The 22,828-nt window shown below is 35.0% G+C and overlaps 1 protein-coding gene across 3 annotated transcripts in view; it reads left to right on the forward strand.

Moving 5' to 3' along the window:
- The window catches only part of SNX25 (sorting nexin 25), a 271,192-nt gene that overhangs the window by 152,793 nt on the left and 95,571 nt on the right, over positions 1-22,828 (forward strand). For all 3 annotated transcript variants that reach the window (XM_031943724.1, XM_031943723.1, XM_031943725.1), the window contains exon 6: positions 8,239-8,309. In XM_031943724.1, coding sequence (XP_031799584.1) covers positions 8,239-8,309 — 71 coding nt within the window. The remainder of the gene's footprint in view (positions 1-8,238; positions 8,310-22,828) is intronic.

A 22,828-nucleotide genomic window follows, 5' to 3' on the forward strand; every position in this document is an offset into this window, starting at 1 on the left:
AAGTGGGAAGCACCAAAGACAGTTCTTGAGATACCATACTATTTAAAAAAAAAAAATTTCTGTGACTTTGCCCTGTTTTTAAAGTGATACTTCAATAAGTCCTTTAAAGATTTTTTCCCCCCTGCCCTTCTGACTGTGGTTGATCATTGCTTCGGGTTACCTCTCTGATGACCTAATGTTATCCACACAACTATTGTAGAATAATTCATAGATAAAATGAAAATGGAGGCTGTCAAAGATTGTTCTTGTGTTTGTTCATCTGCTCTATTTTTCTTTCATATGATGCTGGAGACTATAACCATTCATGATATTGTCTGTGTTTCTTTTATTTTTTTTGATTCCATTCAGTTGAGGACTTTAGAGTCCAAAGATCAGTCACTAATTATCTCCATGTATCCAAAGACATGCAGCATATTATAGTACTGAGCTTGGATATGCACAAAGCTGGACTTTTATTCTACTCGAACTGGTAGTAGTCTGAGCGAATCACTCAATCTCTGTGAGCTTTCATCATCTATATATGATGGGATTGCACTCCATGACTGCCAAGGTCTTTTTAAATTTGAATATATGATCACAGAATGATCCCACAATCCACTAAGAATTCTTGTGTAAGAGATGCTATTAAAAAAGTTTCATTTTTAGTTTAATTTCTTGATTGTTGTTGATATATTATCCTCTTCCTAGAATGAAAACCCTGAAGAAATTGAGGGAATTAGTACAGCAAGTGTTTAATTATAGGAACTGTGAGAACCACACTGACTCCATCTTAAGACTCAATTTTGAAACTAGCTTAGTTTCTAATTTGATTATGGGTCTAGCCCAGTTTTAGTTTTGTGAAAAAGCTTTTTTCATTTATAAGAATTGGAAGAAAATCTTATTGCATTTTGTGAACCTAGAGCTGCATGGCTGGAAAACTGGACTACCTTTCCCTGCTGTCTCGAAACCATTAAACCAAGAACCTAGGTTATACTGACCAAAAGACCAGTCAGATTCAGATTGATGCAAGGAATTGTCTCATAATTGTACATCTCGAGTAATCTTTATGTTTTATCTGAAAACTGATCTTATATTGATCAATCAGTTGTGATTTCCTTTTTTGTTTTCTCTTGTTTTCCTGAGGCATTTGGAGTTAAGTGACTTGCCCAGAGTCATACAGCTAGGAACTGTTCAGTGTCTGAGGCCAGATTTGAACTCAGTCCTCCTGACTTCAGGGCTGGGGCTCTATCCACTGCACCACCTAGGTGCCTCTAGATTTCCTTGATTTCTGGATTGTTTATAGATCCTTGAGATGGAGGGCAGAGTAGGATGCTTCTTTTTTGAATTCAGGGAATTGTACCATTGGTCTCTCTCTTTCAACTTGAAAAGTCCCTAATCTTTCCTCCAAATAGAAATCAGATTATCTAATGTTGTATTGTTTCTTTTCCATTAATTGGCCTCATGTGATTAATTATTTTTAATGTATGAAAATCTAACTTGCTTGTATTTAGGGTCCAGGTTGAAGCTGAGGAGGTCTGGCCACCATTGGTTCTCTCTCTTTCAACTTGAAAAGTTCCTAATCTTTCCTCCAAATAGAAATCAGATTATCTAATGTTGTATTGTTTCTTTTCCATTAATTGGCCTCATGTGATTAATTATTTTTAATGTATGAAAATCTGCCTTGCTTGTATTTAGGGTTCAGGTTGAAGCTGAGGAGGTCTGGCCCTACTTTGTTGAGCAATTAGCATGCATTGTTTAATAAATTGATATGCTCAGATGATCTAACCTTTGTTTCCTCAGTTATTTCATCTTTTATCTGCCATAACCCTTTGAGTATAAATCTGTACCTCCCTGGGGAAGTTGTACATAAAAACTGAACACAATGAATTCATTGTTTGGATCTTTTAAAAGGACATCTATTTTCTATTATTTTGGAAGGGAGGCAATGGAAGTTAAGTGACTTGCCCAGGGTCACACAGCTAGACAGTATTAAATGTCTAAGGTCAAATTTGAACTCAGGGCCTCCTGATTCTAGCACTGGTGCTCTATTCACTGTGCCATCTAGCTGCCCCAATACTGAATTAATTTAATCAAATTTATATACTGTGCTGGGGAAATCAAGGCAAAAATCATCACAACAATCCCTGCCTGTAAATACAAAAGCAAGTATATACACTTCAACAATAGTACTTTATGATGATCAATTCTAATGGACATGGCTCTCTTCAAAGTGAGATGAACCAAATCAGTTCCATTTGTTCAATAATGAATAGAACCAGCTACACCCTGCAAAAGAACTCTGGGAAATGAGTGTGAACCACAGCATAGCATTTCCATTCCCTCTATTTTTGTCTTGCCTGCATTTTTGATTTTCTTCACAGGTTAAGTATACATTATTTCAAAGTCCAATTCTTCTTGTGCAACAAAATAACTGTATGGATATGTATACATATTGTATTTAACATATCCTTTAACATATTTAATATGTATTGGTTTATCTGTCATCTGGGGGAAGGGCTGGGGGGAAGGAGGGGAAACATTGGAATAAAAGGTTTTGCAATTGTCAAAAAAAAAGTAAGTATATACAAAATAATTTTAAGAGGAAAAAAGAATGCCAGTATATCAAGAAAGGCCCTATTAAGAGAGACATTTGAGCCATGCTTTTAAGGAAGGTAGGAATGATAATAAGTGTTTGATGATATAATCTGATTTTGTTTTTAGATTCCACAACTATTCAGTTTATGAGAAGTAAATAGCTCCCTAAGAAGATAGAAATCAGTGTTTGGTTTTATGGACTCTAGCACTGGGAAAGAATGCATTTTCATGGAATTTGGTTTATTTGATTAAAAGGGCTTTTAACCAAAAGTGAGAGGGAAAGAGAAGAATGCCCAGATCTAGATTATAAACCAGATATGGTTGAAGGTAGCAGGTATGAAATGGGAAAGGAGAGTCAATACATGCTTAGTTATTTACAGGCAATAGTGATAGAGAATTAGGGCAGAATGGATGATAATGGGCATTCGTGTTTATGTACTAAGGCAGGGACTGTTGGTAATAATAGTATTGGTTCTTTTGGTTGGTATTGCTTGGTAATAACTTATTTGGTAATAAGTAAGTCTGAGGCAATGTTTGTAACTAGAACATGCCAATGGGAGGGTATACCTTTTTTCAGAAGGAATTTATTAGCTAAATGGGAAGGCATGATCACAAAATAATCATCCCAAGAAGTTGATGTGATTTTTAAGTTGCTTTGATCTTCACTGTGAACTGTCCAGAATGTAGGAGATTTGTCTCTTTGGACTTAATTCTCAGTCAGCAAATAGGCATTTATATTTATATTAAGTACTTGCAAATACAGACAAAAAGAATGACAATCTTTGCACACAAGGAATGTATATTCAAATGAAGGAAGATCCCTAAAAGGAGAGAAGGGACACATCCTCTCAAAAGCCTGGAGTGCTTTTTGGAGAAAAATGAAATTGCTTTAGATCACTCTCCTTGGATGGAAGGTCTGTGGAGGAATCATCCAATGGGGAGAGGCTTTAGGAATGGAGGCTAGGGTCTATTGGAGTCAATTCTTACAAGCTCAGGAGAGCATTTATACTGAAACCATCAAACTCTACAAATCAGGCCTTGGTTTCTCATTTTGTTGTCTAGATGTAAGAAAGTGATGGAAAAGATGTTAATAATGATTCAGGTTATTAAAAATGTGTTGAATATTTTTCCTCTTAGAGAATTGGTTAAATATTTGCCAACACATCTCTCGTGTCCAATGTGTAGATTCCAGGGCTGGAACAAAGCTTCAAGATGAAGAGATTTCTGGGGCATGGGAGAGAATGTCTAGGACTACTAAGGGCTATTTTTTGGCAGAATGCCAACAAGGCAGAGCGCATACATATAGAGGATGCCAAGACTAGGTTAGGGAAGCAATCCCAGTTTCCTTGGCCAGGCCCTACAAAGAGCAGTTAAAAACCTCAAATTGTTTAGCCTGAGGCGAAAAGATTTGGGGGGGGGGTGACAGTTGAAAAAGCAATCTTCAAGTTTTCAAGAACTCTCATGTATGAGTCCCTGGAGGTCTGAACTAGATTCCAATTTGTATAAGGTGCTTGCTCTCTGAGGTAGTCTCAGTTCAACATAAAAAAATAAATTATGAACATCAAGTATTGTCCAAAAAGAGAATAGGCTGGACTAGATTTTTTTGAGTGGGAAATAACACTCTTCACATTACCGAGGCACTCTGTCATCCCAACAACATACTTTCGTGTTTGTTATTTTAAAAACCTTAACAATCTGGCACCTACCTGTTTCCATTCTAATTTCCATTTCTATTCATCACACTTGCTACAATACAATCAAACTCTCTTTCTTGCTGTTATTGTATGTTATATTCTGTGCTATCTCATTTCCTATGTCTTTTCATAGGCTCTCCTTCATGCCTAGAATTCTCCCCCCCTATATCTACCTCTTGAAATCTTTAACTACCTTTAAGGCTTAGGTCTGGAGCTACCTTTTGTAATCCCCTCTCTCCTAGTTAGTTTGTTATTTCCCACAATAAATTTATTCATACATGTATACATATATACATACATACATATATACACACATACATATTTAATATTTATTTTTATATAGCATATATACCTATTTTTTGACTTTTTTTTATTAAAGCTTTTTATTTACAAAACATATTCATGAGTAATTTTTCAACATTGACGCTTGTAAAGCTTTGTGTTCCAAATTTTTCCCTCCTTCCTCCCACTCCTGTGTGTCTGTGTCTGAGACTCTAAGTTCCCAGTCCTCTCAGCCCTTAAATACCTCAGTACGATTACATCACTGCAGTACACTGAGCATGTGCTAATTGTCAAACCATTATATCACCATATCACACTAAGTATAAGCCAACTAGAGTGATTACATCATTACATCACACTAAGTATATGTGAACTAGAGAACCATTATCTCCTCAATCACACTGAGTCCAGTGTGGCAGATAGTCCAATACATGTTAAATATGTTAAAATATATGTTAAATCCAATATATGTATACATATTCATACAGTTATCTTGCTGCACAAGAAAAATTGGATCTAGAAAGAAAAAAAAAAAACCTGAGAAAGAAAACAAAATGCAAGCAAACATCAACAGAAAGAGTGAAAATGCTATGTTGTGTTCCACACTCAGTTCCCACAGGCCTTCAGTTCCCACAGGCCTCTTCTCTTGGTGTATATGGTTCTCTTCATCACTGAACAATTGGAACTGGTTTGAATCATTTCATTGTTGAAGAGAACCACGTCCATCAGAATGATCATCATATAGTCTTATTGCAGTGTACAATGATCTCCTTTTCTGCTCATTTCACTTAGCATCAGTTCATGTAAGTCTCTCCAGGCCTTTTTGAAGTCATCCTGTTGGATGACTATTATATCACCATATAGGGACGATATTTCTAATATTGTAATTATAATAATTGTAATATATTACATATTTTACAACATTATATATTATTATATAACATATAATATAACATATTATAAATAATGTATATTATATATAATCTTATATTATTATACATATTATTATAATATTATAAAAATATTATATTACAATATTTCTATTACTCTGTATAATGCTTTCCTATAACTTTTTTTTTTTGGGTGAGCCAATCAGGATTAACTGAGTTGGCTAGGGCAGGGTTTGAACTTAGGTCCTTCTGCTTCCGGGGCTGGTGCCCTGTAGAGAAGCGCAGATAGTGGGGAACTCTGGGAAAGGTATATTTGAAGTATACTTATAGCAGGGTGTTTACTCAGTGTGATTGAGGAGATAATGGTTCTCTAGTTCACATATACTTAGTGTGATGTAATGATGTAATTACTCTAGTTGGCTTATACTTAGTGTGATAGGGTGATATAATGGTTTTACCATTGGCACATGCTCAGTGTACTGCAGTGATGTAATCGTACTGAGGTATTTAAGGGCTGAGAGGACTGAGAACTCAGAGTCTCAGACACAGACACACAGAAGACTCCAGATTCCAGACTCCAGACTCCATCTTTAACCAGGTTCATGGTGGCTGTCCTGCCCTTCATCACTTCTCTGCTAAAACTAAAGCCCATCCAGAGATCTTCCAGAAAACTAGTCTGGACATTATAATGCCCTGTGTACTGTGCTATCTAGTTAACCCCTAGAATTATTCATCTTTTCCTTCACTTTGGGAAAATTTTAGTTCCAAAACAAACATGCTTATTGTGTTTCATTAAAACAGGTATTAAATTTTGTAGGAGAAACAACTTCTACCAATAACATATACCATATCAGGCAGCAAATAGGAGAATAAAAGGACAGAAGAGGAGTTGAATGTCCTGGGGGGAAAGAGAGAAATAGAGACAAAATAAGAATTCTAGGATAAGACCTGGAAAGAATGATGCTTGCGCTAGACAAGCTCAGAGAAAGCAAAACCCTCTTACCTTGCTTTAGATCTACCTTCTGAGAGAAAAAATAGAGCAAGTACTAAGAAATCCTTCCTTTACTTTTTACTTTAAATTTTAAAAACTGTATCCAATATTTAAATATATTGGCACTCTTCATTGGTAAAGAAACATTAGAAATATCATATACTCTTCCTGTTATACTTTTTGTGTGTCCATAGTGATCTTGGAAGCATTTTTCACTTAAAAAATATAAGCCAGTTAGGTAAATGGGTCCCCTTTAAAAATGAAGAACAAAAAAGAAGTTAAGTGGGTGCATAAAAGTAATGACTTGATTAGTTCAGTGTCATCTTCAAGGACCAGAAAAACCATCAACAAATGGAATCAAACAGGAGATGTTTTGTAGAATTTGTTGTGATCGAGTTCTAATCTGTGACTTACAGGCATATATAACTTACTTTGTTATATGTAACTTACTTATATGTGACTTACTTTGATATGTTGAATTATATTGATACAACATAAGTAATGTGTGCTGAGGATAATGGAGGGAACCGGATAAGAGAGTGTAGGAAAATTTGTGGAAGGAAAGAATACTTTTACCTGGGGGTAGAGAGTGGGGGCAGATAATGAGAGAAGAGTTAGACAAGTGTTCATGAAGGAAATGATATTTCAGCAAGGTTCTGAAAGGAAGAGAAGTGTGAGAAAAGTTGGCAAACATTTTTAAAGTGCTTACCTTGTGCCAGCCATTGTGCTAAGTGAGGGGGAGGTATATATAAAAAGAGGCAAATAAGTCCCTACCCTGAAAGATCTCACATTCTAATGGGGGAAACAGTCATTTAGCATCATGGCTGTGCAACCCACTTAACAACTCTGTGCCTTAGTTTCCTCAAAAGCAAAATGAAGGAGGCTTGATGGCTACTAAGATCTCTTCTGTTTTCAATTATATCATGGAGAGGAGAATCAGTCAACCAAGTAATAATCTTTAATTAAATACTTATTATGTGCTAAACACATAATAAAATGGGATATAAAGAAAAGCAAAAGTAGTCCCCACACTAAAGGAGCATGCAATCTAATAAAATAGGCAATATATAAGCAACTTTGTTATTGTTGTTTTGGTTTATGTTGTTATTGTTTTAGTCATACTTGATTCTGTGATACCTCACCCCCCACATTACTGCTCTGAGGGAGGAATAGAAAGGATAGAATGTCCTCTTAAGTCAGTCAATCAATAAACGTTGACAAAGAAAAACATAAGAATGTGTTAGTTTATCCACTGGCACTGAAACTCAATAATATTGGGGTCACAGATTATAAAGCCAGAGAATGTTTTAAATGACACCTTAGAGTTTATCTGAGTCTAATACAACCCCACCTTTAGTTTGAGATGAGAATACTCAAGCCTAGAAAAATTAAGTAAATTACTATAGAGGGGTTATATAGCTCATTATTGGCAGACCCTAGATTATAACATTGGTCTGATTGCCAGCCCTCTTTTTATGTAACACTGCTATTCAAAACTTGCTCCTTTGAAATTCTTACCTGTGATATCCTATCCAGGAAAGAATCAATCCCTTAGGGGATGCTCATATTTAATTTGGAATATACAATTGTCATCATTATTATTTCACTTTCTTTGAGCCTCTTTGATCGCCTATCCTGGTTTTGTGAACATTAGTGATCCCAAGTAACCTGTGGTTAAGGGTCTTAATTAAAATAAAGTTTAAAATTTATACAACATGATTTTAATGACTTATATCAACTAAAAGTGCTGCTGAAAAAAAGGTCCATTCCCTCCTAGTCAACCTTTCTCATTTCTTCCCTTAATCAGGTATCAGATTGTAGTAGAAATAATTCAAGCAACAACAATCAGCAGCTTCCCCCAGCTGAAGAGGCACAAAGGTAAGAAATAATTTTATTTTAACCCCTATATTTTAATATAATATTAAATTAACACAATATTTTAATACGTTCTTTGTTTCAGAGACTCTGTTTTGAGCCATCAAACAGTTTACAGTCAAATGTCTGGTGCTGTGACAACTCTTGCTTCCCTTACATTTTGGGAGGGTCAGGTTCAAACTGTTCCAAAGAACATTTCAAAGTCCAGTTTCCATGATCTTAGAATACAATAAATTGAGGTATATACAAACTTCCTATGATTACTCAGTTAACCTCATGCTGTTTTCATTCTTTCCACTCACAATTCTGTTGGCTAAAAATATGGGGCATCAGGAAGCATCATCTTTGAAAAACTGTGTTTTCGTACCACTGTCTTCTTTCTCTCCATATAAGGAAATTTGGATGAATGCCCCTAGGAGCACACAGCATGACATCAATTGTCTTTACACTGGAAATGTAGAGACTTAGTTGTCCCAATGCTACCCATGCCCATGTGTCACATACATATACTCTGCCCCAGTTCAGAAAACAGTCCTGCTATTTCTTTAGCTTATTACTTTGTCTTTTTTGGCTTTCATTCTTCTATGACTAATGTGCCTCATTATTGGAACGCTTATTGACTTCATCCATTCAGCTACTGTTTGCTGAAATAAGGAAGTTGCCAGGGCATTTTTAATACTTTATGAGAACACCAGAACAGAGTAATTGAAAATTCCAGAAAATCTAAGATGTATTATCATTGCTCCCATCCCATACCTGACACTCACGACTGTGTAAATGTAAGTCACCTATCTCTCAGTGTCAGAACAACTCATAAATTTCAGAATAAATGCTGACCTGAATTGTTAGATCAAATTTTACTCCTGAGGAGTTCTCTACATCAAAGAAATTATGTCTGGAAAATTAAAAGGCCAGAAGTGGAGTAAAGTGGGCATAGCTATAATTAAATCATTAATTGTACAATTTAAAATTAACAGTTAAATTAGTTAATTAACACTTTTAAATTAATTGTCAGATTTTTTTTTTCTCTTCTTTTGTAAAGGAATTGAGATTTTGGTTCAGGAAGACCTGAGTTCAAATCCACCCTTAGACATTTACTAGATATGTGACATCATTTAATCTCTTTTGGACTCCATTTCTTTATCTGTAAAATGGGAATAATAATGGCACCTACTTCACAGGATTGTTATAAGAATCAAATGATAATATAACTTTGTAAACCTTAAAGTGTTATAAATTTATATCTGTGATCCTATTATTATTTCTTCTCTTTTTGCCTCCTATCATTTAAAAAAAATTTTGTTTTTAGTCATATCAAACTTTTTGTCATTTCATTTGGGATTTTCTTAGCAGAGATAGTATTGTGGTTTGCCATTTCCTTCTCCAGCTCATTTTACAAATGAGGAACTGAAGCAAACAGGGTGAAGTGACTTACCCAGGATGACACAGCTAGTAAGTGTCTGAGGCCAGATTTAAACTCTGGGATGTCTTCCTGTTGGTTAGTGCTGTATCACGTTACCTCCTTGCTGTCCCCTTTTCAGTTTTACTTCTGGGTTGTGATTCCTGTCTAAACACAATTCTTTTGGACAACTTTAGTGGGAGAAAAAATTTTACATGTGACTATCTTTGGGCCTTGATTATGGATGTATTTGTAAAATGAGAATACAAATTGTATGAAATTAACTACTATCTAGGGCCTAACACAGGAGGTATTTCAATTGAATTGAATTAAGATTGTTGGACAAGGTGGTCTTACTTTCAAGATACAACGTCTGATTTCTTCCCTACATACCCAACTGACATTAGCTGGTCAAGGGACAAGGAGGGATAACTTATGAATAGTCCATATGCTCCATTGATTTATAGGTAATATCAAGAGAAAGATCTCTATCATTATGTGGTAGATATGGAGAAGTTTCACAGGTTGGGCAGATATTGATGAGTTGGGGTCTCCTTAGCTAGAGGAAACTCGCAGATCTATCAAAGTACTGTAGTCCATTCTCACCCCTGTATTTTAGCTATAAGTTGTCAGAAATTTTCTTTGAAAACTGATCCTCTCTAACCACAATCTCTCTCAGGGTTTCCAAAGGTACAAGTGGAACCACTTTCTACTTCTTAGTATCCCTAAGTCCCTCTATCTTTTGGTAAGATATTATAGAAACTTCATGGTTTATTTTCTTATCTATGTGCAAATGAAACTCTGATCTCTCTCTATCTCTGTCTCTGTTTCCTCTCTCTGTTTTTCTGTCTATCTGTCTGTCTCCTCTTTGCTTCAGGCCTACATATAAAATTCATGCTCTATATCTCAAAATTGAATTTTCCAGTAATTTCAAATTCAAATAAACTAATAATTCTTTCCTCCTTTTTCAGCCCCTTTCGGATTTCTGTTAATTGTTCTACCTTCTTCCAGTTACCCATGGTTGAATTGACATGATTTTGTACCTGAACCTCTACATTCCATCATTTAAGTCCTGTAAATTCTAACTCTAACATTTGCTATCTGCTTTTCATCATTTTCTCTCCTTATAGTCTAAGGACTTCAGCTCTTTGTCATCTTTTCTGGATTTTTATAGGACTATTCTAACTTCTTCCAATCTCACTAAGCTCCAACTTCTTAAACTATGGTTCTCAAGCTCAGATGGGGTCTCATAACTGAACTATCTATAGTTCTGAACTGAATCTATAAATGTTTGATTTATATACCTGTATACCTACATAAAAAAAAAAAAAAAGAATTACATAAAAATTTCTCGGGTTGCTAACCCTGCTCTAAGTCAACCTTTTCATAGCTGCTAATAAGATGATTTGATGATTTCACATTTTCCCATCCTGTCTTCTCTCAAAAATCCTGATTTCTTGAGTTTTAAGATCAGTAAGTGGAACAGGTTAGGTTCACAAGACAGAATAGCAATCTGGTGTTTGACAAACCCAAAGATCCTAACTTTTGGGATAAGAATTCATTATTTGACAAAAACTGCTGAAATAACTGGAAACTAGTATGGCAGAAATTAGGCATGAACCCACACTTAACACTGCATACCAAGTTACGATCAAAATGGGTCCATGATTTAGGCATAAAGAACGAGATTATAAATAAATTAGAGGAACATAGGATAGTTTATTTCTCAGACCTGTGGAGGAGGAAGAAATTTGTGACCAAAGATGAACTAGAGACCATTATTGATCACAAAATAGAAAATTTTGATTACATCAAATTAAAAAGCTTTTGTACAAACAAAACTAATGCAAACAAGATTAGAAGGGAAGCAACAAACTGGGAAAACATCTTCACAGTTAAAGGTTCTGATAAAGGCCTCATTTTCAAAATATATAGAGAATTGACTCTAATTTATAAGAAACCAAGCCATTCTCCAATTGATAAATGGTCAAAGGATATGACCAGACAATTTTCAGATGATGAAACTGAAATTATCTCCACTCATATGATAGAGTGTTCCAATTCACTATTAATCAGAGAAATGCAAATTAAGATAAGTCTGAGATACTACTACACACCTGTCAGATTGGCTAAGATGACAGGAAAAAATAATGATGATTGTTGGAGGGGATGCGGGAAAACTGGGACATTGATGCATTGTTGGTGGAGTTGTGAACGAATCCAACCATTCTGGAGAGCAATCTGGAATTATGCCCAAAAAGTTATCAAACTGTGCATATCCTTTGACCCAGTAGTTCTACTACTGGGCTTATACCCCAAGGAGATACTAAAGAAGGGAAAGGGACCTGCATGTGCCAAAATGTTTGTGGCAGCCCTGCTTGTAGTGGCTAGAGACTGGAAAATGAATGGATGCCCATCAATTGGAGAATGGTTGGGTAAATTGTGGTATATGAATGTTATGGAATATTATTGTTCTGTAAGAAATGACCAACAGGATGAATACAGTGAGGCTTGGAGAGACTTACATGAACTGATGCTAAGTGAAATGAGCAGAACCAGGAGATCATTATATACCTCAACAACGATACTGTATGAAGATGTAATCTGATGGAAGTGGATTTCTTTGACAAAGAGACCTAATTCAGTTTCAATTGATCAATGATGGACAGAAGCAGCTACACCCAAAGAAAGAACACTGGGAAATGAATGTAAACTGTTTGCATTTTTGTTTTTCTTCCCGGGTTATTTTTACCTTCTGAATCCAATTCTTCCTGTGTGTGCAACAAGAGAACTGTTTGGTTCTGCACACATATATTGTATCTAGGATATACTGTGACATATTCAACATGTATAGGACTTCTTGCCATCTGGGGGAGGGGGTGGAGGGAGAGAGGGGAAGAATCGGAACAGAAGTGAGTACAACGGATAATGTTGTCAAAAATTATCCTGGCATGGGTTCTGTCAATAAAAAGTTATTATAATTTTAAAAAAATTAGAGAGAGTTTTAAGATCAGTAACTTTTAGTTACTTAAAGAGGTAGCTAGGTGGCCCTGTACATTTTCAAATTCAGCTTTAGACACTAGTTATGTGACCCTGGACAGATCACTTACCTAAAATGGAGATATTCCTCAGAGGGATGTTGTGAGGATCAAATGAGCCTGCTTTACACAGTGCCGGCTTCATAAATTCCCTTCTCCTTTCTGACCTTTCTCTCTTAGCAAAAAGTGTTCCCTCACAGCTCAGTTATTACTTTATTTGGCTCTTGTAGAGGGCTGAAAATCTTGAGTCGATGCACTGAGGTCAGGACAGCCGAGCACTTAGGACTAATTACTGATTGGATAATACTCTTTGGGCATATGCTTGGAAAATGGCCCTTCTCACTATCCTGTGCTGGCTCAATGATTGGTGTATACAGAGGATTGTGGGAGAGACTAGGGGGTGGAGTAAGACTAGCCAGGGTCACTTTTTGGCAGTGGACAAGGAAGAAGGCAGTTGCAGAGATCCTACTTCTATCCCCTTCACTTCTATCCCTAAAGACCAAGAATAAAGACTAAAGACTTTTGTGTATCCAGACTCTGGTTGATTCTAAGGTATCCTGGGTGCTAGTGCGGTCGTCACAGGCTCTATTCTCTTTCCATATCTTACTCCTCTTGTAGCCCTTCCAGTAAATTAGAGATTTCCTGAGGACAGAGACTACTGAAATTTTTTATCTTTGTATATCAATGCAGTGCTTTGAATGTAATAGGAACTTAAATATTTTTTGACTAGTATGGAATTGAGTTGAAGTCTTATTTAAAGTGATAAGCCAGTAATTAAATGTAACTTTGCTATGTAAAATTTGTAATAAATTCTGTATATGTTATTCCTGAAACACAAAAATTAGGCTTTTTTAAGAGCCAAGGAATCACTTTATTTCCTGGAGTTTGGGTTTCACTATTTTGGGCCCTTTGTGTAATCAAGTTCTAGTGTAAGTAACTTCTTCTGGAGTTGGAACTGGTTTGGCGTCATTTCTAGGGTGATGCTGGTAACAATTAATTTCATATTGACCCCAGATTGGACACAGATAGTACCTGAAACATAATTGCAAAGCCCCAGGCTGACTTTGAAAACTCTCAGGGTTCCCAAGGAGGGGAATCCCTGAATGCAGTGTAAGCTATTCAAGAGCAAGGCCTCTTGGGTACATAATTACATTTCATCCTTGTATCTGTATCTCTAAGGCCTAGCACAAAATAGTTTTTTACTAAATAATTGTTTGATTATAGGAATCTATGTTTTTGTTTTTGTTCTTTTTTTTTTTTTCCCTGTGTAGGAAATACAGTATGGAAACTCCCTCTACCAACAGAGATTGGTCTAACAGAAGTTAACTGACTTTCCCCCTTTCCACCTAAAAAAAGGCTATCAATAAAATAGGGACAGGATTTGAATTCCTGTCTTCTTGACTCTAAACCTAGCATATTCTCTGCTAAATCAGATACTTCTACAAACATTTCCTTGACAGAAGTTATCTAAATCAATTTCTCATAATATTACCATCCTTGTTGCTTAAAGTTAGTTTTATATGTTCATTTAGCATGACAAAATTTGTTAAAAGCCATAATATCCCAGACTGGTTGAATTATGATTACATGTAGACCTAAAAGGAAATAGGAATAATTTTAAAACAAAGACATGAGATGTGAGTTGTCTTGGCATATTGAAGACAGATAGATCTCTGGGAATGGGCATTTTTCACCCAATGTAAATTTTTCTTTGAAGCTCAGATGCCCATGACTATCCAGCACATTCAGTGGGTGGATCCTTGGCGATATATTTTTGGAGAGATACAGATTGGACATTTCTCCAAATTAATGAATTGCTGTGCTGTTGTGTTTACCTTTGGATTTTCATGATTAAGACAGAATGAGTGTGCTGAATTGAAAGGACTCATGCAGAGAAACCTAAAGATTCCTGATTCATTAGCCTAGGTCCTTTTATTTAGTTTTTCTTAAATCAGGACATTAATGGGAGGTTTCTACCTTGATATTTCTTTTAGACCATGTTCACTAAATGATTTAAAAGGAAGTGATCTCTTTTTTGAGCTGTTTGAGAAGCTGATGTTCTGGTCCACATTTTTTATCAAAAATTGATTAAAGGTGTGTTTATTTCTTGCAGGTAAGAGAGAAATCTATAATGTTAGGCAACACTTAGAAAAGATTTGAAGCCTAGAATTCCAAGCCAACTCAAAGATGAAATTGACATAAATGTAAAATCCTGTCCTTGGGTAAAAAAAAAAAAATGAATTGCCCAATAGTTTATAATTAAAAAAGGATTTTAATGGACTGCAGTGTTAAAGTGCAAACTTAAAATTTGTATACATGGGACATGGAAAAAAAACAACAAACTAAAATTTTTGTTGAGTCATTTCAGTCATATCTAATTCTCCACGATCCCATTTGGTATATAGAAATGGTTTGTCATTTCCTTCTCTGCCTCATTTGACAGAGGAAGAAACTGAGGCAGGGTTAAGTGACTGATCCTGGGTCACAAAACTACAAAGTATTTGAGACCCATATTTGAATTCAGAAAGATGAGTCTTCCTGATTCCAGGCCATGCTCTATCTACTATGCCACTTAGCAACCCTATATATCCATTTATATAACAAAAAAATACCTCAATGAAAATAATTTTTCTATAAACAGTTGATGTGCAAACAATAGGGATGATAAGGTGTGAATTATAGTTTTGTTGGTGATTGGCAGAGGAAAAGAAAATTTTGAGAAAATGGGTTAGCTAAGAAATGTTTTTCTAGAAAGAAATTTTATTAAATATAAAAGAAATATAACAAAAGTTGTTACCTTGAAGAGATGGTGTAAGGATAATAAAATATTGTATGTAAATTTTATGAAGTCTTACATGTAAATCCCTTTCCAATCCTTAAACCATATAAGTATTTATTATTATTATTATAGTCTAGAAAAGAAGGCAGACAATAACTCAGTTGTGCTCTGTTCTAGGGTAACAAACTGGTACAGTGTATATAGAATGCTGAACCTGAAGTAGTCTTTAATACTTACTATTTGTGGGATCTTAACCATGTTTGCCTTAGTTTCCTTATCTGTAAAATAAGCTGGAAATAATAAGGAGAAAGAAATAATAAATCACTCTAGTATTTTTGCTAAGAAAATCCACAAATGGGGACACGGAGAATCAGACGTTACTCACCTACAAAACTCTTCTACATTCCAAAACTTGTGTTTGTTTCTGGGTCCCACATTTTAAGATACACATTTAACAGCTTGGAATATATCCAGCAGAGAGTAGCCAGGGTAATGACCAGACTCAAAATTATGCACTATGAAAATTTGTTGAAGGAATTTGGTTTTTCTAGCTTGGAGAAGAAATGATTTAAAGAGCATCCAATAACTGTCTTCCGAGGGCTGTCATGTGGAATAAGGATTGGGTTTATTTTTGGCCAGGAGAGCAGAAATTGGGGGGAGGGGAGAGTAGTAGTCATAGAAGCAGATTTCAGCTGAGTGTAAGGAAAGTGTACCTAAGAACTACCATGGTCTAAAGGTAGAATAATATATCTCAGGAGGCAATCTATTCCCCATCACAATGGGTCTTTAAATAGAGCCTGAATGAGGATAATTTAAAATGAATTCTCGGGCAGATAAGGGGTTATACTTGCTTCTAAGGATCATTTCTCATTTGAGATACTGTGTTCCTAAGATCTCATGCAAAATTCATTTCTGACTAAGGAAGTCTCATATCATAATGTGTGTTTATTATCTCTATTTTTATTGAATTACATGTACCATTATTATTCAAGCTCATTTATGAGCACATTTATATAACAAAAAAAACCCCAGAAATCTCTTCAACAAACTGATATTCACTCTAAACAGTACGTTGTAAATTTATTGTAAATTGTGTAAATTGTAATTTTTGTAAATGATTGGCAGGGGGAAAGGAAATTTTGAGAAAGAATGTAGTTAGCTTCATATATTTTCTACCTTTAAAGAATAAACTTATTTGAATCAAGTTTTTTTTTCCTAAATATTCTGAAGTCATTCTACATTGAGAGGCAGCATTTTATGGTGAGAAAGACCTTGATTAGATTAAGAATTAGAAGCCTATGGCTCTAGTATGGTAGCAAGAATATTTTAGATTAAAACAGGTAATCCCTTATTCATTGTCTTTCCTTTTAGAGAACATACGGTTATTTACATTTATTCACACATGTTTAGAAAAGCAGCATGGCATAAGTGAAAAGAAAGTATGTATATATACATATATAGCTGATATTTCTTAATCTTATTGGCCTCTGCTGATTGGAAGACCAAATATCTATTTTCAAAGGGAAAAGTATTACCCTCTTGATAGTAGTGTCATAGTCCAGCATTACAAGATCTGGTCTTAAGACCTCTCCCATTCCTGGAATTGTTAAATTTACCTGAATCTCAGGTTTTTCTGGTGGTTTGATAGCTTTAACAAGTCTTTCATTTGAAAACAACAGTGGCAGAAGATATGGGGGAGCATTTCCTTTGATGTCTTCTTGTTCTTGTCTCCAGAGCCAAATCTTGTGGTCCCATTCAGTGGAATTCGGTTCAGTCTAGTTCTGTGAATGAATTTGCAATCTATAAATTGAGTAAAACATCATAAAAATTTTGAGGCATTAAGCCTGATCAGATTTTCTGACTATCCACTGCTTAAAATAATATTTTGATTTCTTTTCCACTCCTAGGGCCAAAATTCAGCCATAGTGTCAGAACATCACATAACAACCCTGGGAGGAAACTATTTTTATGTCCATTTTGCAATTGAGGAAACTGAAGCAAAGAGACTGAAGTGATTTGCTCAATCACAGAGTTGTTTTGTGTCTGAAGCTGTGGATTTGATTCTTAGATCCATCACTCTATTCACTAGGCCACTTAGCTACCCAGGATTAGATGATTTTGTCATACAGCCAGGAAGGAATAGAGTTGGTATTTGAATTCAGCCTCTAACTCTATAGATATTCACTCTCTTTCTAATATAACTTCAATTGAAAGAAAATCATTAGAACTTGATTGTCATTCAAACTGACTTCACAAAATCATAAACAAGATGTAACAGGTTTTATTTACTGTACCTCTTAACTTCTATTTCTAAAACCTAAACCAAAACCTAAACCTGTGAAATGGGGATGACAATATTGGCACTCTCATTCATAGGGTATAGTCTTTGTAAACTCGAAGTGCTTTTGAGGGTTTTTTTAAAATAAATTTATAAATTATTTAGACCTTAGATTTTTAAAAACTGAATTTGTATCCCCATTAAAGTTACAGTAATGAAAAAACGATTTGAGAAAAAACCAAAAATGTTGGCCTTTCCAGTCAGCATTGAAAGCTTGTAATTCAGTATGAAAGCTTGCTTCTGTATGCTTATTTACTCCCATTGTTTTAATTTTGCAGTAAGAAAGCCATAAAAAAAAATCTGTGACAAAGTAAGATTTTTTAAAATATGAAAAGTAATTCAGATTAACCATACTGTTTAGCAGGTTAAAAATTACCTGGTCAAATGTTCTCTGAAGAGAATTCTAATTCAATTATTAAATAGGTCTTTCAGGACAATTCCATGAAAACTTGATAGGCATCTTAGTTTCTTTGTTCTGCCCAACTGTTCTGAAAGTTAGCATGAATTCTAAAGCAATCCTGAGCAAAATCAATCAAGTTACCCCCACTCTGTGTTTGAAATTTTAATATTCCTTTTTCTCCCTCTTAAAGAATTTTTCATCTTTTGAAGAAATGAATTATGTTATAGCTTAGTGTCCCAGGTAATTTGATTATCATGATAATTTTCTAGGGAAATATGGGTCACTTTGACTTTTTGTAGTGTTTGTCACTACAAAAACTAATCAAAAGCAGGAACATGCATAATGCATAATTGATGTAAACTGATCCTGATTTAAAAGACTAATGAAAAAGCTTCCTTTCTGCCTCTTGATAAAAAGATGATGGACTGAAGCAGAATTTGAGACACCCTTTCAAATATGACCATATGTTGATTTGTTTTGCTTTAAGTTAAGTTATTTCTTCTAGGATAACTTTTGTTACAGAGGTGTTGGGATGAAGGTGGGAGAGTGGTTTGGTAGTGGTAGAGATAGAGGAATAATAAGGAATATCAGTAAAACATTAAAAAACCACAAACATTAAGAAAGGGACACAAGCCAACTGTGGGGGTTTTGTGTTATGAAGATTAACAAAAAATGCAATGTAAAATTTGTATCATATATTATGACTACCTGGTAGGACAGTTTTAGAAAATAAAGTACATTTTACAGGAGTTAAATTATTGCTTTTTTTCACTTTCAATTAATTCAAACACTTAGAATAGACATGTAGACACATATATACTTAAACAGAAATGATAGAAGGTTAGAATCAGAAGTTTTAGGTTGAGGGGAGTAAACTTAAGAGATTGTCAGTAAAAGGACCTCCCTCTAGATGAAGAAATCTCATCATGACTCCTGGAAGAAGAGGGCAGTTTCCTGGGCGATCTTAAGTCAGTACTGTCTCTTTTCCTCTAAAGTCCTTTTGTCGCCATGGGACTACCCTAAGTTAAATTCCTTGCAAGGTTGGGTGGGGTCTGACCCAGATCTGGAGAATCTCTTTAGAGGTGATGTCCCTGAAGAAAAGGGAGCCTCTTAAAGGAATTGAGAAAAAAGGAAGAACCTTTGAATCTCCCCCACATAATGGGTATTAATAATCATTTCTCACAAGGATACACTGGAGAGTGCCCTTGCTAGAAAGGCTTTTAGGTACGATTAGTGCTAACCATTTTCTGAGGACCGGCCTAGGTAAGTATGAAGAGGTTCATTATTGGAGGCAAACCATTTAGTCACCTGAATATTGCAATAGCCTTCTGTATGGTCTTACTACCTCAGATCACTTCCCATTATAGTCTGGTCTCTACTTGTTTTTTTAATTGCTTTTCTGAAAGTTCAGATCTGTCATTATCACCACCAGTGGCTCTCTGTCATCTCCATGTTCAAATATAAGATCCTCTGTTTTTATAACATAGACTCTTCCTACCTTTCTAGTTGTCAAAATTGTCTCCTTCTTTTCCTTTTCTTTCTTTATCTTCTCTTTTTTAAAATCTCTTCCTCTTCCTTTTCCTCTTTAATTTTTTTCATTTCTTCCCTTTCCCTTCTCCCTCCTCTCCCCCCCCCTCCCCCAGCCGAGTGATCCAATGGCATTAAATCTTTTGCTGTACCATAAACATGATGGTCTTTAGGTATTTTCACATGTTATTTTCATTCCTAGAATTCTCTTCCTCCTCATTTAGATCTACTGGCTTTCATAGTTTCCTTCAAGACTAAGCTAAAATACTACTTTCTGCAAGATGTTTGAAATCTCCCTTAATTCTCGTGGCTTCCCTCTATTGATGATCCCCAATTTATAGTGTCTATGGCTGCTTTATGTATAACTATCATGTTTCTTTCATTAGACTGTGAACTCCTTGAAAGTAGAAATTGTTTTTTGTCTTTTTGTGTATCCCCAAGTTAGCACAATGCCTTGTATATATTGGGCCCTTAACAAATGCTTGACTTGGATGAAAAATAGCTAGTGTCTGAATTGTAGCCACGGTAACATTACATCTTTTATTTTTTATTTTTATTATATATATATTTTTTTGGTATGTGTGTATACTATAAATCAGGAGTAATTAAACTTTTCTTGTGTCACAAATGGGTCTTTGGCACTCTGGTGAACCCTGAAGTTTCCTCCTTAGGATTTTTTTAAAACTATAAATTAAAATTCATAGGCTTACAAAGGAAACCAATTATATTGAAAGACAATAATCAAAATATGGAGCACAGATTAAGGTCCCCTGATGCAAACAGGTGGTGAGCTGAACTCAGAATTAGACAGGAGGAAGAGATTGGGCTATATTACTCTTTTGAATAATTAATTGCTCAAGACTTTTAATGACCCAAACTTCTTCCTGACTCAAAGAACCATCTTTCTGATGTTAATATACTTCCAGTGATGATCTATGACTGAAAGTCATTGAAAACCACAGTTTCTGAAGAATTAAAGCTCTAAATCACACAAGCATCAGTGGAATGTACAAGTGATAATGAGTGGCTTTGAACATATCATTACTGAGGACCTGTGCAGAGGGACTTTAGAAGATATATTTAAGAAACTTATGTCTGAAAAAGGAGTCAGCTGTCCCTGTAGCAAGACTGAAGGATAATTGCTGGACAGCTTGCTTTTTTTTTGTTTTAATTGAAGCTTTTTATTTTTACGTTATGTGCATGGATAATTGTTCAACAATAACCCTTGCAAAAAAATTTTTTTAATAATTATAGCTTTTTATTGACTGTACATATGCATGGGTAATTTTTTACAATATTGTCTCTTGCACTCATTTCTGTTCCTATTTTTCCCTTCCTTCCCTCCACCCTCTCCCCTAGATGACAGGCAGTCTTATACATGTTAAATATGTTATAGTATATCCTAGATACAATATATGTGTGTGCAGAACCGAACAGTTCTCTTGTTGCACAGGAAGAATTGGATTCAGAAGGTAAAAATAACCTGGGAAGAAAAACAAAAATGCAAACAGTTTACATTCATTTCCCAATGTTCCTTCTCTGGGTATAGCTGATTCTGTCCGTCATTGGTCATTTGGAACAGAATTAGATTTTCTCTTTGTTGAAAATATCCACTTTCTGTCAAAATACATCCTCATACAGTTAATCTCTCCAAGCCTTTCTGTATTCATCCTGCTGGTCATTTCTTACAGAACAATAATATTACATAACATTCATATACCACAATTTACCCAACCATTCTCCAATTGAAGGGCATCCATTCATTTTCCAGTTTCTAGCCACTACAAGAAGGGCTGCCACAAACATTTTGGCATATACAGGTCCTTTCTTTTCCTTTCTTTAGTATTTCTTTGGGATATAAGTCCCGTAGTAGCACTGCTGGATCAAAAGGTATGCACAGTTTAATAACTTTTTGGGCATAATTCTAGATTGCTCTCCAGAATGGTTGGATCCGTTCACAACTCCACCAACAATGCATTAGTATCCCAGTTTTCCCACATCCCCTTCAACATTCATCATTATTTTTTCCTGTCATCTTAGCCAATCTGAGATGTATGTAGTGGTATCTCAGAGTTGTTTTAATTTGCATTTCTCTGATCAGTAGTAATTTGGAATACTTTCATATGAGTGGAAATAGTTTCAATTTCATCATCTGAAAATTGTTTGTTCATATCCTTTAACCATTTATCAATTGGAGAATGGCTTGATTTCTTACAAATTAGAGTCAATTCTCTATATATTTTGGAAATGAGGCCTTTATCAGAACCTTTAACTGTGAAAATGTTTTCCTAGTTTGTTGCTTCCCTTCTAATCTTGTTTGCATTAGTTTTGTTTGTACAAAAGCTTTTTAATTTGGTGTAATCAAAATTTTCTATTTTGTGATCAATAATGATCTCTAATTCTTCTTTGGTCACAAATTCCTTCCTCCTCCACAGGTCTGAGAGGTAAACTATCCTATGTTCCTCTAATTTATTTATAATCTCGTTCTTTATACCTAAATCATGGACCCGTTTTGATCTTATCTTGGTATATGGTGTTAAGTGTGGGTCCATGCCTGATTTCTGCCATACTAATTTCCAGTTTTCCCTGCAATTTTTGTCAAATAATGAATTCTTATCCCAAAAGTTGGGATCTTTGGGTTTGTCAAACACTAGATTGCTATAGTTATTGACTATTTTGTCTTGTGAACCTAATCTATTCCACTGATCAACTAATCTATTTCTTAGCCAATACCAAATGGTTCTGGTGACTGCTGCTTTATAATATCATTTTAGATCAGGTACGGTTAGGCCACCTTCATTTGATTTTTTTTTTTCATTAATTCCCTTGAAATTCTCAACCTTTTGTTCTTTCATATGAATTTTGTTGTTTTTTTCTAGGTCATTAACATAGTTTCTTGGGAGTCTGATTGGTATAGCATTAAATAAATAGATTAGTTTTAGAGAGTATTGTCATCTTTATTATATTTGCTCGGCCTATCTAAGAACACTTAATGTTTTTCCAATTATTTAAATCTGACTTTATTTGTGTGGAAAGTGTTT

Source organism: Sarcophilus harrisii, chromosome 6, assembly GCF_902635505.1.
Source record: "Sarcophilus harrisii chromosome 6, mSarHar1.11, whole genome shotgun sequence".
Lineage (NCBI taxonomy): Eukaryota > Metazoa > Chordata > Mammalia > Dasyuromorphia > Dasyuridae > Sarcophilus > Sarcophilus harrisii.